This window comes from Argentina silus, assembly GCF_951799395.1.
Source record: "Argentina silus genome assembly, chromosome: 19".
NCBI classification, from domain to species: domain Eukaryota; kingdom Metazoa; phylum Chordata; class Actinopteri; order Argentiniformes; family Argentinidae; genus Argentina; species Argentina silus.
Window position 1 is genome coordinate 14,415,406 of NC_139673.1, and position 16,325 is coordinate 14,431,730.

General features: G+C 47.7%; 1 protein-coding gene across 4 annotated transcripts in view; it reads left to right on the forward strand.

Annotated features, from left to right (window-relative positions):
• The window catches only part of shf (Src homology 2 domain containing F), an 82,974-nt gene that overhangs the window by 55,863 nt on the left and 10,786 nt on the right, over positions 1 to 16,325 (forward strand). The window contains exons 3-4 of one of the 4 annotated variants that reach the window (XM_083691315.1): positions 3,279 to 3,509; positions 4,144 to 4,242. In XM_083691315.1, the coding sequence (XP_083547441.1) occupies positions 3,279 to 3,509; positions 4,144 to 4,242 (330 nt within the window). The remainder of the gene's footprint in view (positions 1 to 3,278; positions 3,510 to 4,143; positions 4,243 to 16,325) is intronic. The other 3 variants (XM_083691316.1, XM_083691317.1, XM_083691318.1) reach the window with 3 other exon arrangements.

A 16,325-nucleotide genomic window follows, 5' to 3' on the forward strand; every position in this document is an offset into this window, starting at 1 on the left:
GCTAATGTATTCACTGTTTCAAATCGGAGGGAAGATGGGGAAGAGAAGAGGCGGGGGGAGGAAGGGGTTGTTGATCAGGTGCAGCGGTTGGTCTCTGGCTGCCAGGCTGGTTGGAGCTAATGTCTTTGATTTAATCCAGAGCACTCCCATTCCCCCCTCCATGAAGCGCCATGATAATGTGCCCACAGGGCCCCCTACTCCTGCTGTAAGTGGGACAGGAGCCTCCCAGGATTTATAGCAAGAAATATCTTGTTCTCTTTCCCCACAGGACTGATCTCTTTAGTTCATGAACCAGAGAGGATAACGAAGGAGGGAAGAGAGGACATATCTGAGACTTGCATTCACCATTGAAACTGTGAAAGCTGCTCTCTCTGCCTGTCTGTCTCTCACTAGCTCTGAGCTGGGTAGAGGCTACAGGCATGAACTACTTTGGCTTCGGGAGTGTAGTTTTCAAGCAGACAGCAGTATCTACTGTAGTCACATGTCTCCTTGGCTAAGTAAGATTTATCCTCTGATTCTTACTTTGTCAGTGTTGGTACTCCACAGCCTGTACTACAGTCAAGAGGGACTATGTCCTAGTCTTGTGGGTGTTGGGTGCTAAAGGCCAAATGTGGACCACCTAGCTAGTGAGAGTGGTCTCAGCCCAGTCAGAGAGAGGAAGCAGGCCATCTGGAGAGGAACTCTCCCATCCGGGGAGGGGAAGAGGGCAGCGGAGGAGGGGCATGCCCCCTGACCCCCGACCCCAGAGCGGAGGGAGAGGAGTCAAGAGGGCAGGGGTACTACTGCAGCTGTGCAACAAGTTGCAGCTCCGCAATCCGTTGACGCTAATCACTGTAATCAGCCCAGACAGATGTGTCCCCACCCCACTCTCGCAAAAGCGTGCCTTGACAAGGAGCGAGAGAAAGAAAGAAAGAGAAGGAAAGACGGAGGGAGGGAGGGATGCAGTCCTGCTGAGAGAGCTGCTGGGAGGCAATGTGTCAGAAGGACCCAGTCTGCCGCAGTCCACCCCCCTCCCGGCCTTTGCACAAATAGAGGCTTGTTCGCCGGGTCGGTGGGGAGTCTTAATCCCCCCCGGCAGTTTATCCAAGGCAACGCGCTTCCAATTAAAGGCTTCTTCAAGCAAGATTTACTCCCCACCACCTCATCCCTAAATGCTACCCGACTCCCACCCCCACTACCCCATGCCCTAAACCCTCCGGCAGCCACCTCTCCTGTTCGCTCATCTCTGACTCTCACCCTCTCCTACCCCTGGTACTGTGTGCTCTTCTGGCAGGAGGTGAGTACACACACATCTCGCCAAGATCACTTAATGATGCCAAGACTTTTAACAGTGAGATCAAAGGGGTGGTGGTGAGAGTTTGCCTTAGTGCAGGATTACCTGGAGATTGCTGGCATACCGCCCCCCTCCCGTCCCCATTGGGTAGCTCCATTAGACTCCACACTTTCTATTTTTTCCGCAAGAGCTCCCCTGGGCTGGAGAGGCAATTATGCAGTGGTGTGGCATAATATTTCATTCTCCTCACGTTGCATTACTCCACGGCGGAGTTGGCCGCTAACAGCTTCATGCGGCCCAGGAGAAAGGAAGACGAGCTGCTAACAGCTTTGTGCTACTGGAAGAAGATGGAAAAAGGGGGAGGGTGGGGGATAACACACAAGTCAGAGTTCTCAAGAGCATGATGCAGTGGTAGGACTGTCACAGTTGTGTAGGATGAGGGGTGTAGACATAGAAATAGAATGAGTAGAAGTCTAGTACTAGTACTAGTTTGGCTAGTACACCAAAAGATGGCGGACAATACACGATGTGAGCAGCGACTGACCAATCAGTATCCTCCCTGTCATCTCCGAGGTTGTCATGAAAGTGCTAACAGCCTCCCTGAATACGGGAGCTTTCCCCTTCAGCCCATACAGTCTGGGTTTAGAGTTTACCACTCTACAGAAACAGCATGTTGCGATCTCCTACAGATGATCAAGTCCAAGCTGGACAAACGGGGTGTTGTAGGTGCAGTTGCCCTCGACCTGAGGAAAGCCTCTGACACTGTTAACCACAATGGAATGTTGACGGCATGTCCATTGTCATCATTCTATTTTTATAGGTAGATATATGGATGTCACGATACTACTGTGTCTATTGTGGCCTCAACCTTTACTAGAATACAATAGTTATATTATATTCTGTTCTATTCTGTTCCATTCTAGTAAGGGTTGAGGCCCTACACAGTTGTATTTCACCTGTTACATCCAGGTATCCACACTCCATATAAAACCTTCTGTAGTAGCTGCATGTTTTTCCCCCTCTATATAATTCATATGTGAATTGGAGAGAGATTGAGATGCAGGGAGGTGTAGAAAGTGTAGAAGTGAAGGTCAGATGGGTGAGACATTTGAGGGAGATGAGTGAGAAGATGGGTAAGGGTTTTCTTCTGGTGTGTGTGTGTGTGTGTGTGTGTGTCTGTTTTATAGCTGTTGTGGTGAGGCGGTGTTCACGCAGGCTACGCTGTGGCGTGCACAGTCACTGGTGCTTAGGCTGTCAGTCTCCTCTCCCGTCCTCTCCTCTCCACACTTTGTCAGCTTGTCAGCAACAGCAGCGAGCTTTCATCTCTACTCCCAACAAGCACCCAGGAGGCCCCCACAATCCCTCACACACCCATCAAATCTGAAACCATGACACTACGACTCACTACGGGTCATTAGTTGCAGATTTATACCTGGGGTTTATCTTGACGAGAGGCTGGAGAGTGGTAAAAAAAAAGAGGACACACACTGTTGCATCCGAGGCTGTATTCTGTGATAAGTTGTGTGGTACCCAGCGTTGCTAATTGCTGTTAGCAGGTATCTAGAGTTTGATTAAGATTCACACAGAGGTGTTTAACAGTCCTGCACTCTCCTGGGTCTTCTCTCTCATGGGTCTCAGAGGGTGGTTAGATTAGAGACGCAGCCGGGTGGATCTCACTGCTGTAGCTTAGCTGTTCACTTTTGCAAGGAACCTGGTGAAAGGTGGTCGTGTGCTAATTAACTTGCATTTGTGTTTTCATTATTGACTGTGATTTAAGATGTGATTCTTTAAAAGGATGTTCCACCTTTTTAATCTGATTTCCTGGTTTGGCCCTATGGCCAACATCTCTTTAATTAGTTGGTGTACTTATCCCATTAGGCATCTATAATTCATATTTGGTCAATAATCAATGGGTATATATCATGAATTGAAATAACCACTGGACTGCCAAACAAATTGTAGATTGCGCCTTTAACATAACCTCTCCTCCTGTCTCCTTTGACAGAGATCCGTGGTGGCCGGGGGTCTAAGGAGGGGTCGTCGAGGCAGGATCTCCCCCTATATGACACGCCCTATGAGCCCACCGAGAACGGAGGGGACTCGGACCCCGAGCGGCCCCGCTGCCCCAGGGAGAGCCGGCTGCCCCAGGACGACGAGAGACCCCCAGAGGAGTACGACCAGCCCTGGGAGTGGAAGAAGGAGCGCATCTCCAAGGCCTTCGCAGGTACGAGAGCCAGTATGTAACACTCTCCCTATCTCTGCTTTACCTCTCCAATATTACTGTCATCCTCAGATGCTCTTTTCCACTCCACTAATCATCCAGGTAGCCTTTTTCCAGCACTAACAAATGTGATTACTGCTTCTGGGGTCAGTGGTTTCCGGTATCTTCAGAAAGGCTTCGTTATAAAAAAAAAAATGTTTTCTCCTAAATCATATCAGTAAGTAGATTTGCAGGTGTCTGGTCTGGTGAGTGGAGCCTTTCTCTTGGAGTCTGTCTAGGATTGGGAGAGACCTGTGTTGGTCAAGGGAGCATGATTAGTTGTGCATGCATGTATACTGTGTGTGTCTGTGTGTGCGTCTGTGTGTGCGTCTGTGTGTGCGTCTGTGTGTGTGTGTCTGTCTGCTTCTGTCAAATGTGGTTTAGAGAGTTCCAGCATGGCTAAAACAGCCATAACTGAACAGGGCTGTTCCAGGTAAAAAAAGAAGATGATGTTTTTTGAAACACAAAAAAAATAAACAAAGAGTAGAGAAAAATACAAGCCTGTCATTGATTTGAAGCTATACGCATTTTAGAATGCGTAAAAAGGTTTTTTCCTCCCTTCTTCCTTTTTATTTTTATATTCTTTTTTTTTTTTTTTTTCTTTGAACAGCTCTGCTTTGTTATGACTGCATTAGCTACGAGGGTTCTGTAAGTGGCAGTGGAGCTGGTCCCCAGAGAAGGAAGGACAGCACCTCTAAATCCCTCACAGGTACCAGTGGACACGGGCTGTCTGTCTGTCTGTATTTGTCTGTCTGTCTGTCTGTGTCTGTGTTTGTGTTTGTGATTGTCTTTCTCTCCTCCTTGACTGTGTCTGTCAGTCTCTCACGTTTCTGTTTGTTTCTTTAGTGTAAATGTGTGCGCTGCCTCTTCCAGCGATGAGGACAAATGGTTCTCTTTCTTAACCAATCATTTGTTTCTCTCTCCTCCCTCATTATTTTGTTCTGCCATCCAGCTCTCAGATGAGTTTATTCACAGTGCTATTTTTCAAATACGCAGCCCTCTAATTTTTCTCCTTTGATGATGGTTCATTTAATTTCCACGGGATGTGTCAACGTGACGCCTGCTCTGGAAGAAAACCGATAAGTCCTGAAGTTGTCCCTCAAAGAGGAACACTGTCGTCCTCGAAGTGCTTTGATTTATTGCATGTCTTCAACCTTTTTATGTTCCATTCAGCCCATAATGATATCTCAGTATTTGGAGATGTCTTCTCCCTTGACAGTCTGTCATAGAACAGAGCCGTGTGAAAGCAGAGCCCTCCTGTTCTCACTCTCGGCGTGTGAAGACCTGGCCGTGAACCCATTCGGTTTCAGAAAGTCTTGATTATCAAAGGGTTCTGAAAGTTCAAGAACTTTAGCGTCATGGGTTTCTGCCGCAATTCAGTTCTATCTATAGAATCATGCCTTGTGCGTTATGCTTTATACCCAGCATTCAGCTCTTCTGAAGATTGTGACACTATTGTCAGATGCTCAGACTCCAGAGACTGCAGAGACCTCACAATCAAGCCAGAAGCTTCAAATCACTCAGGAAAGGTTGTAAGGGGTCATCGGGGTCAGACAGGGGGTCATATGGTCAGGAAGATGGACAGAGTCCCTTTCTTCTGCCTGTCAACTTAATGACAGTCCTCTGTGGTTACCAGTCTTACATTGGGTGTCCTGAGGAGATACTTTGCTCGAGAGTTTCAGGGACCTTAGTGGTATATTATGGGTTGGATGGCTGTGGGGGAATTGTTTGCATTTCGAACTCCATATTAGCATAGATGAATTATGATATTGTTCACACTCCAGAATTCCTTCGTGGTTTCCAGCCACTTGAAGATACCGCATCGGATGCTGTTTATATTTAGACGTTTATACAGTATGTGAAATTAAAGTGTCGGCATGCAAAGTATTAACTGGTAATGAAGAAAGATGCACAGCCGCATGAACAGTGGAGTGGGTGTGAATGAAGTGTTAAACAACCCCCCCCGCTAGCTCGCTAGTTTGCTAGCTGAACACTGTAATGTCATATGTATAAAGAGGTATTTGTCTTCATTACAGATAGACAAAGGCCAGTACAGGAATGCCCCCTGTATGCTGCTTCTCTTCTCAGTTGCCCCTGCTGTGGAGGGGCTGCCTGCCCAGCTGCATGTTTGCCTCCAGACCCACGCCCTTAGTTTACAGGTCTGCGGTTATTATTCACTGTCAGGGTTATCTCCTGACAGATATGCAATGGAATGTAAATTTCCTCTCTTGTTACCGTGTTGGGAGGGTTGTGTACATTCAGTTCGGTTAATCACTCATCCTCGGCTGCTCTGCCCCCCTCCGCCTCCCTCCCACGGGCGTTGAGTGTGTGATGGATGAGACAGGAGGTGAAGAGTGAAGAAGACGCATTAGAATTTGACCATATGAAGAGTGGCTCATTGTGTGGGTTGGGGGTTCTGTGTGTGTGTGTGTGTGTGTGTATGCTAGCATGTGCGTACGTGTGTGTGTGTGCAGTACATACATGCTAGCGTGTGCGCGCGTGGGTGTGTTCAATATGCACCTCACACACTAAAACACCCCGACACATTGGACAGTCTGACAGACAGACAGACATTGTAAATTTGAGGCGTCTCTCCTCTCTTAATGTCTGGCTCGAGAGCCAGCCATTGTTACTTGGTCTTTACCCCCCTGTGCTACTGGCTGTTATGCTAGCTCTGTAACTCCACGCATTAAATCCAGGGTGAGATAACAGGAGGCGCTGTCAGAGCCAGGCGCCCAGGACCCGGCTAGTGACACGGCTGCTTCATGGTTTTTTAATGAATCTACAAGGGCTTAATGACCCAGAAATCGCAAAGAGCACAAACTCCTAAAGTATCCTAAAATAAATAATTGAATCAGTTTCAATCCAGCAACGATTATTGTTCTTACTGTGTTTAAAAGGGAGGAACAGAGTGGCGTTGGTGGTGAGTGTCAGTGGCTTAGCTCTGTGGCCCTGTCTCTCTCTCTCTCTCTCTCTTTCTCTCTCACACAGCTGGCTGGCTGTCACTCCGCAGCGCTTCATCCCCACTGCTCGCCAAGGCCTAACAGTCCCTGCTGATAACCTCCTGACAGGCCTCTTTCATGGGCATCAAATGTGTCTGCTGCCTTTGAGAGTGGTGCAGCGCCGCGGCCATGCTCGCTCACTATCTGCCTGTTATCTTCACACACACACATTGGCCACCCACCCTATCCCAGGCCCCCCATCCCTCCCTCTCCCCCAGCACAGAGCGAGGGGCTTCGACACCACTGGCACCCCTCACCGCCAACCCAACCTGGCCCGACCCGGGCACAGTCACCCACCCCCCCCTCCCTCCCTCCCTCCCCCGGGAGCCCCGCTGGCCAGCTGTCTCTGAGCCCGTCTGTCTCTCTCTCTCTGGGTAAAACTGCCTGTCATCTCTCCTCCATCACTCGCTCAGTCACCTCCACTTTAATTTCTAATCGAAACAGATTCTCTCTTTCACAGCAGATCTGTACTGAGAGAGAGAGAGAGAGAGAGAGAGATAGGGAGGGAGATAGGGAGGGAGATAGAGGTGATGGGAATGCGATGGAGAGGTGCGCTTTGAGGTGTCACTTAACGGTTCCCTCCCCATACTCACTCCTTGGGCTCTACTTTGCTTCGGCTAAATTGCGCCATCATGACCAAAGAAGTTTGTATCTCATCAGACGTTGATTATTCATGGAAATATAAAGTTAAACAGCTTGAAGATCCAATGAAAGCAATGCAATCTGCAACATGTGCAGTAGAATTCCAAACTTGTTTTGAATTAAGTGGCAAGATAACAGCGGGCACTCTTTGGACTTTGTAAGATTGTTTTGGTCACTATTGGCTCAATTTTGTTGAAGCAAAAAGGATTTTCTTGTGTGCTACTGTATGAATATGATATGGGTGGTGATCGGAGAGCATCTGCAGAGGCTTTCTGTTTGTGTTTTCGAACCCCCAGCTCCTAATAAAACAACATAAACATTGCAATCTCCCCAACTTATTTTGAATATGCATGCAATTAGCGGGCCAAATTAAGCAGAACTAAATTAAATGACACTCGGTGGGAACAAGTGTGCCAGTGATTTATGTGGTGCCGCTGTTTACACTGATGAAGCACCACGGCCTAATTAAAACAACGAGGTAAACAAATGCCCCTCGTAGAGCTGTTCCCAAAATAGACTCAGCTTTAAAGGAACAAAAGAAGGAAAAAAAGAGAAGTATGTCTTTTGTTGGACTGGAATGTCAACATAGGAGAGAGAGAGACTAGGCAAGGACGAGACCCAGGCGGTCGGCGAGGCTGGGATAGGCACGGGTCTAGGACGCTCCGTCCGTCCTCTGCCAGGCTGGCACAGGACAGGGCACGCCAAATGCCACCCTGGATGTCACATCACCAGGAGGGTATCCACACACTCTGGCACTGCCAGGGCTGACTGGCATTATCGTCTACTGCCACTCTCTGAGGGCACAGCCACAGCTCCGTTTCGGAGTCCAACAAGTTCCCTCTTGGGCAACGTGTAGTCAATGGGATGAATGAAGCTTTGTGGCTTTAGCATGGATTTGCCCCTAACATGTTGCTTCCCTCTCTAAAGCTGGTACTCTGTGTGTGTCAACACAACGTGTGTACCAACATAGTGCAGAGATTATGTAAATGAAAGATGGCATTTTGGTGAAATACCTCCCGAACAGCAATGATTTGGCACTTCAGGCACAGATCTATAGATACTTGCCATCTGTCGAAGTTTTCAGACGATTCTGCTATTGTGGGATGTATCAGTGGAGGCCAGGAGACCGAGTACAGAGGACTGGTGGACAGTTTTGTGGTGTGAGCAGAACCATCTGCTACTCAGCATCAGCAAGACAAAGGAGATGGTGGTGGACTTTAGGAGGACTAGGGTGTTCCCTGTCTCCTGTTTCCATCCAGGGAGAGGACGTGGAGGTGGTCAAGAGCTAGCCTGGGGGTGCACCTGGACAATAAACTGGACTGGACTGGTAACACAGATGTCCTCTACAAGAGGGGCCAGAGCCAGCTTTATTTCCTGAAGAGGCTCAGGTCCTTTGGCGTGTGAAGGACTCTGCTGAACATGTTCTACCAGTCAGTGGTGGCCAGCGCAGTGCTGTATGCGGTGGTATGCTGGAGGGGCAGCATCAAGGAAGGTGACACCAAGAGGCTGAACAAGCTTATGAGGAAAGCTGGTTCTGTCCTCTCTGTCACCCTGGACACTGTGGAGGAGGTGGCCAATAGGAGAATGAGGACCAAACTCCTGGCCATCATGGGCAATTCCTCCCATCCGCTACATGTCACTGTGGCAGAGCAGAGAAGCTCCTTTAGCAACAGATTATTACAACAACGTTGCACTAAGGAGCGCTATAGGAGATCTTTTCAGCCTGCCGCAATAAGACTGTACAACTCCTCCTCCGATCTCTCGATCGGGGTGATCAGAGTCAGGCTGGTGGATGTTAAATCATACTGGACTGTCCTGTATATAATGTTTCAGATGTTTATTTTATTCTATTGTCACTTTATTTTGTTATTGTTGTTTGTAATATGAGCTGCCGTAACGCCTTAATTTCCACTCGGGGATCAATAAAGGACCTAATTATCGATCTATCTATCTATGATTCTGTCTGTTATATCCTTCTGTCAACTTTTCTAGATGATAAAAATCCTGGGATATGATAATAATCTGATGTGTGTGTGTGCATATGTCTGCTTGCTTATACACAATTCGCCCCTAAGACATCACCGTTCATCCAGCCCCTGCTCGTCAGGATTTACTAATTAAATCCTGGCAGCTGGCGGTATTTCAGGGCGATGAGGCAGAGATGTGTGTGTGTGTGTGTGTGTGTGTGTGTGTGTGTGTGTGTGTGTGTGTGTGTGAGCGAGAGAGAGAGAGAACACTACTTCTGTGTCGCACTGGTAGAAACAACTTCTACCCACGATTCACCTCTCCAGCTAACTCAAACAGCATGGATCACAGCGAGGACAGTGTGATACTCACGGGGGCAGGGCCGACTAAACGACCTCGCAACTAATTCCTAATTAAATCCTGGCAGCAGGTGGTATTTCAGGGAGATGAGGCAGAAATCCGGGTGTGAGTCTTGGAGTGTGAGAGAGTCACCCTGCAGCGCCAAGGCACACCGTGTGTGTGTGTGTGTGTGTGTGTGTGTGTGTGTGTGTGTGTGTATTAGAATGAGGTAACCATTCTGCCTCCTCCTGCTCAGCGGCTCCCAACTGGCCACTGGCCACTTTCCCCCATGGGACATCACTGTGAGTGGGAGAGGCACCCTCTATCCATGATTCACCTCCCCACCAAAGCAAACAGCATGGATCACAGCGAGGACAGTGTCACTCACAGGGCAGGGCCATGAGTCACACACTGTTTTATTTGTCTGTGTGTGTGTGTGTGTGTGTGTGTGTGTGTGTCACTGCAATGGATAGAGCCTCTCTATAGAGATAGCGCTGTGCAGACTTGAACCTCCTATCAGTCTTGGTCATTGTCCCCCATGTCTGTGACTATTCTTGTCACCTTAGCCTGAAATTAGGATGAACATGTTACCTTCTTCCCAGTCCTATGGCAGTTCACATGGTGTCTCAGTCTCAGAGCAAAACACATAGAGGCCCCACGATGACAATGCACTCATCCGTGCAGCAGCAACATAACAATCGGAGCCAAGGTTGATTCAAAAGGGCCCTTGGGCTGACAGAAAATTTGAACAGGTTATAGGGGTAAGGGAAAAATCTGCTGCCTGGAGGCTCCGAAGACTGCCACTTCTGCCACTTGAATTGGTTTACCTTTATTTGTGAAAGTGCCATGTAACAGTTCATGTCATTATGCTGCTGAGCAAAGCCGAGCCTGGCCCGCAAGAATAGACTCCTCGCCCGCGGAAACGAGTCTGCGAAGCAAAAAACCCTGCTAGCTCCCAAAACAATTCCACACTAATCTGGAATGTGAAATGAGAATTAGGCTTTTAATCACGGCAGCAGAAGAGGCCCCCTACTTCACCCGAAGTAGTGGAAGTTATTGTATTAGCCAGCTGAGACCCCGACCTCTGTCCAACCCTGTACCGTCTGGCTGTTGTAGTGTCTGGCTGGGTCTCCTATTGGATGGGATGTAATATGCTGCATCCCATTTCTTTACCCTTTATCCTAAAATATGCACTTGTGTACTTTTCCACACAGATTGGAAAATCATAGTATTGGTCCAAGCATGGACGGTTCCACCAATCAATTCCCATTAAAATCTATGTGGAGATGTGCACAAGTGGAGATTGTGGAGAGATGAGATGCAGCAATAGCGCGAACACTGTTGTCATCTCGTAAGGCTCTGTCATAGCGCCAATCAGTCCTGGAGCCACAGTCCTCCAGTCTAGCACCCTGACACCACGGATGGAGACTCTTTAATTGCTTGTCTGACTAAATATTCTCTCGTTTCTCTCTCTTCATTGAGCAAGCTGATTCTCTCCCTCATTACCATGTTTCGCAGCTGCCCCGGAGCCATTCCCCACGGGGCGAAAACAAAGACAAGTCCATAATGTACTGTTCATCTGCTCTCACATGAAAAGCTAGTTTACCAGCCTATAAAGCCCTGGCAATACACAGGCGCCAGTCAACAAACTTCCCACTTCCTTTAATCAGCAGTAGAATAACAAGCAGTCATTCAAGTGCTGTCTGGAGGTGGGTGATTTTGAATTAATGGCCTGCCGTTTTCTTGCGCGTGCGTGCGTGCGTGTCAGTACGGAGACAATGGTCTGGGTTAAACCTGAATAAGTACAGTTCTGGCAAGCTATCCAGGTAGAAGTGTAGTTGTTTTTTTTTGTCATTGTTTATTCTTTTGTAGCTTTCTCTTAACAAGGCATCTTGTAACTACTACTTTATGAGGGAAATTCAATTATGAGTACACTATATATTGATTTATCCAGAGACTGTTGGACTTGACAGGCACCATATTATTCCTGGCAGTAGAAGAGGTCTCGGCACTGCAAGACCTGCTGCGCCATGCTCCTTTATTAGCCTCTGACGCTAGCTCTCTGGAGAATAAGGAAATGCTTTTTCTCCTCCGTCGCCTTATTTATTAAGCGTCCTGTGCTATTAAACAAGTGGGCCACTCCAAGTGAAAGATGGGGCCGATGTCGGAACGACACTCGATTTACTCTGGTAATACCCCCATCTGGACATGAGCCATGCATTGCTGAGGGGCTCGGTGTGGGCAGCCTGGGCAGTGCCCGCCATTAGGATGAATGGTCCGGGGGCCTGGCTCCAGTGGATGACATCGTCTATTGCCCTTTTATCTTATTGCGGGGCCTGGTTAGACGTTTTAACTCAATGAGGAGCCATACCGCTGAGTTCTGTAAAGGCTCTGCGGTAGCCCATAGCTCGAGGCTCTGGTCTTTTTGATGCTGTGGTTACAGCCTCATCAGTATTTCAGGTCAGCCACTCACTCTCCTTGCGAAAACTCTGAGTGTAATTAAGGGGCCCTGAACTCTAATTGAAAATCCCTTGGCACAGCGCCTTGTAGAAATGTCAGAGAATCATGTAGAGGCATAGAGGTGAGAGGGCAAAGAGCGGGAGTCCAACCTTTTACAGGTACAACTAATATTCTCCTTCCTTTTCAGTCCTGATCTGTTGCTTCCTGTTTCGGTTCAGCTCCCTGTGCTATGCTATGCTATGCTAACTCTGCTATGCTAATCCTGTGATGTACCTGCATGGGAACGTTCTCTCCCACTCTCTCCCCTCTCTTATTCTCATTATGCTTTCTTCTGTTTCCTGCTTCTCTCTCTCTCCCTCCCTCCTTCCTTCCCTCACTCTCCTCTACTGGTGACCTGGGCCTGCCTGCAGTAGAGATTAAAGTGATCAAGGACCTGCCGTGGCCCCCTCCGGTCGGTCAGCTCAACCACAGCCCCTCCCTGGAAGAGGAGGAAGAGTCTCCCTCCTCCCAGCCCGCCCAGCCCTCTCCTGGACACATACAGACACAGTCTGCCTGTGACCAGCACCACCATGGTGGGTGTCGTTGGTGTCGTCCCTGTCCCTGGCCCCTCTTCCTTGTCCCCTGTCCATCCCACGTCAGCATCAGAGTCCCATCCCCATCATCAACCTCTCCTCTCTTTCACTGCTCTCCTCCGTGTCCTTCTTCTCTTGTTCTCTCCATTCCTGCATCTTCTTATTCTATTCATCTTGGTGGTGAATTTGGAGTAACATACCATCTAGTACAACATTAGTCCATATATGGTCTGATAACATGTGAGAAGTTTCTTGTCTGACGGCTAGTTGTTTTCTGTGTGACCTCACAAGAGGTGGGGGTCTGTGATTGATCAGTTGGTGCCTTAAATCAGTTTGACGTTAAACATTAGCTTTGTAATAAAGCACTTTCCCATCAGGATTTCATATGGCAGAAAATCACTACTAGTACCAAGTCCAGCTTCTCTGTGGCTGAAGGCTCATTAGTTTTAATTGATTGGAAATGCCTTCTCAATGGGTAATTGCAATTGTAGGTGACCTCTATTGCTTCTGCCAGCACACTCATAGCTAACTGCTCCAAACATTATTTTACCCACTTCTCTGTGGGTATTATTCCTGGTTCAAACATTTGGTTCAGGAAATCTTAATCTAAAAGTTGGGTATCTTCATTTTGGTACACACATTCATGTTAATACTAATAATTTGCCCTTATACAGTAATAACCTTATTTTTTCAATCGCGATGTTTGCTGCTTTCTCACAGCTTTCCACAATCACGGACTAATCACCCAATGAGCGAAGAGGGTATGTCCACAGAACTAATACCCAACCCAAGCCGGATGGGTTTCCCCTGGGAACAGGGGTTGGGGGCGTGGGGGTGGACTGGGAGACTGAGTGACTCAGTAAGAGGACACTACTGTGTTCTGTGGGTGAGGACAGCCCCCCCACCCCACCCAAATGATGATTTATGCCCCCGCCCCCCCTCCCCCTCATGCGATATGAGTGGATTTAAGTGTGTGGCGTCCGGCGGTAAGGTGATCCGCTCTCTGTCTAAGCTCCCACTACATCATCAAGGTCAGAGGTTACATTGACAGACTGAGGGGGAGTGAGAGGTGAGGCGCCCTCCCTGACCTCCTGCTGAATACAGTCAGAATATACTCCTATGAAGACCAGCCAGACCACCACTCACACATGAGAACTATTCTCCTACTTCGACTTGGGAAAGACTATGGCCATAGATATAGAACCACTATGATTACACACTACTGTTCAATTCCCTATGACTATGGCTCCGTCCAGAAGCAATCCCCCTACCGCTTGGCCCTAGGGACGTGTGGAGATCTGAAAGGCTTGGGTAGGTGTACGCAGGCGTCATGGTTGTAGGTTCTGCATCATGATCACCGTCTTGCTTTTCGATCCAATCTTTGCAGATTTACATAGACCGTGTCTAGGGAGTAGGGGCTAGCTGTTGTTTCTCGACAAAGGCCATCGCCTCTGGCTCCACCACAGCACGACAGGTCCACCAGTGTTAGCATGGCTAGCATGATAAGCTTTGCTATGGACCTCAATGGAGCAGTGCCAATTACTGTTGAAGAGAACCTGTTCCACATCATTATCATTTTTGGAATATTGCTTGACAATACAACATAGAAATAGAAGAGAGTCCTTTGTCTGTGGGGTAATGAAGAGCGTTTCGCCTTTGTTTTCTGAGGTGAATTAATTGTCGGGGCTTTCAAGCCATTCTCTTACCTTCTCCTGCTTTTGTCTCGTTGAATACAAAACAATGTAATTAAAAGATATCCAGATTTCATTTTGTGGGAGGAATAACTGCCGGCTTTTGAGCCTTTTGGAGAGTGAGTGTTCCTTTGTCTTTGTAAAAACTCATTAGAATACATTTTGATTGAGAAATTATGCCTTGATGTTGAAACCATCCGAGATTTAAACCATTGGGCTCAGCAAAGGTGCTCTCTGTCTATATATAAATATATCAATGTAATCCTTTCAGCATATCTTATTCAACTTCCTAGAGCAGAATATACTCTCATCGGCAGAGAAACGCTAGTGGGTTTACAAGCTGCTCTCTCCCTGGGTGGTGTATGATTTCATGTATTCTGTTTTTCTCAGAATGCACCATGCATTTCAATTAGCCCCAGACCTGTTATTCATTTCACACGTCAAAGCAGGAAATCTTAATTGTAACCCTGTAATACAGAAGTAGACAGAACCCTTTCCCTGCTGAGTAGTGAACTCCTTTTGATGGAAGTGCCATTAGTAAATGAGAATTAATTAGCTGTGCTTAATTAGTAAATGCACTCAAGAAGGTGGGACTGTGTCCTTAGTGAGAGCCCGTAAGCGGTCCAGCCCTGTGAATTCCTCTGTTGTCTATGGTTGTCTGTCTGTCTCTGCTCTGTCCTGAGGTTGTTCTGATCTTAGAGATGTCCCTTTGACCTCTCAGCCCTGTGTTTATCTATGGCTAGCCAATCAGCTCCCTCTCTGTCTCCCTCCCTGCCTCTCCTCCATCTTCTCTGTTTTGTTCGGAGCCCTTCTGAGAGGGGTGGAACACTGAAGTGGGTGTGTCCTTCAGCCATCAATCTCCATCTGACTGACAGTCCAATCTGATACAGGGATTCCATTTGCTTGGCCTAACACGCGACAATGCAGATAGCACAGAAACACACACACCCACCCACCCATACACACACATCTCCTATTCCTCCAGACTCTCTATCTGTGTGTGTGTGTGTGTGTGTGTGTGTGTGTGTGCGTGCGCGTGTGTGCGTGTCTTTCCAGCCTCTCAGAGCTCTCTCATTCACCTGTGTGTCAATCTTCTCTTCAATCTCCTCTCCTCCGGCCTGAGAGTCTGCTGTGGAGAATGAAAGGGAATGAGTTTGGGTGACTACTAGCGATATTCGGCCAAGAACATAATACTGCTACTGTTCCAGCTATTGTTGCAGAGACACGCTGGCAATCTTTGCAGACACGGGCTCTCCACACTTGAGCAAATAGAATGATGGCTTTTATTTTGTTGGCTGGCTCACTCCTGAGTCCTGAGTAATTCCTCTTCTTTTATGTGCTTTGCGTCTGAAAAAAGCCCCGTTCAGACAAGGAAAGGTTGATGGGGTGAATGGCCCTGGGAATAACCATTTGTTTTGTGTAGGTGGAGGAGAGAAGATGGAGAGGGGAAAAATGGAAAATATCGAATCACGTTTAGCTTATTCCTGGTAGATTACCATATAACGTTAAATGTCATTGAGAGTTTAATTGAGTGTTTTGGAATTACAGTAGTAGAGAATGATTATAGTGGGAATTCAGAGCTCAGATAAAGAGCTCAGGTTGAATGTCAGTCTAAGCTGTGATGGCCAGACCATTAATAACAGGGTTGTGTGTCTGTTCAGTCCCTACAGAGCCGTTGGCAAGGGTTGGAGGCACACAGTTATGATGTCATGGACACTATGTGATGGCATCAGAACAGGTTTTGTCACAGCGATTTACAGATGCAGAAGTGGAGGTGGCAGAAGTCTCCTCACCTTGGTTGCTCCTTGTGGCCTTTTCAAAACTAACAATGTGTGCGCACACACACAAAGACAGACATACATATGTATACTTTGACAATGATACTATACTAACACAGTTCCTCCCACTCTGTCACACGCATACACACACACACACACACACACACACACACACACACACACACAGGGGAAGGGTTGCTGCAGAGTTTACAGATTGGTTGTGTCTTCATGTTGTGATCTGTCAGAGCTGACAGGGGTGAGGGGCCGCAAACACACACATCTTCTCCCGGTCAGTTTCCATGGAAACTATATATCTCACACACATACATTAAACATACACAAA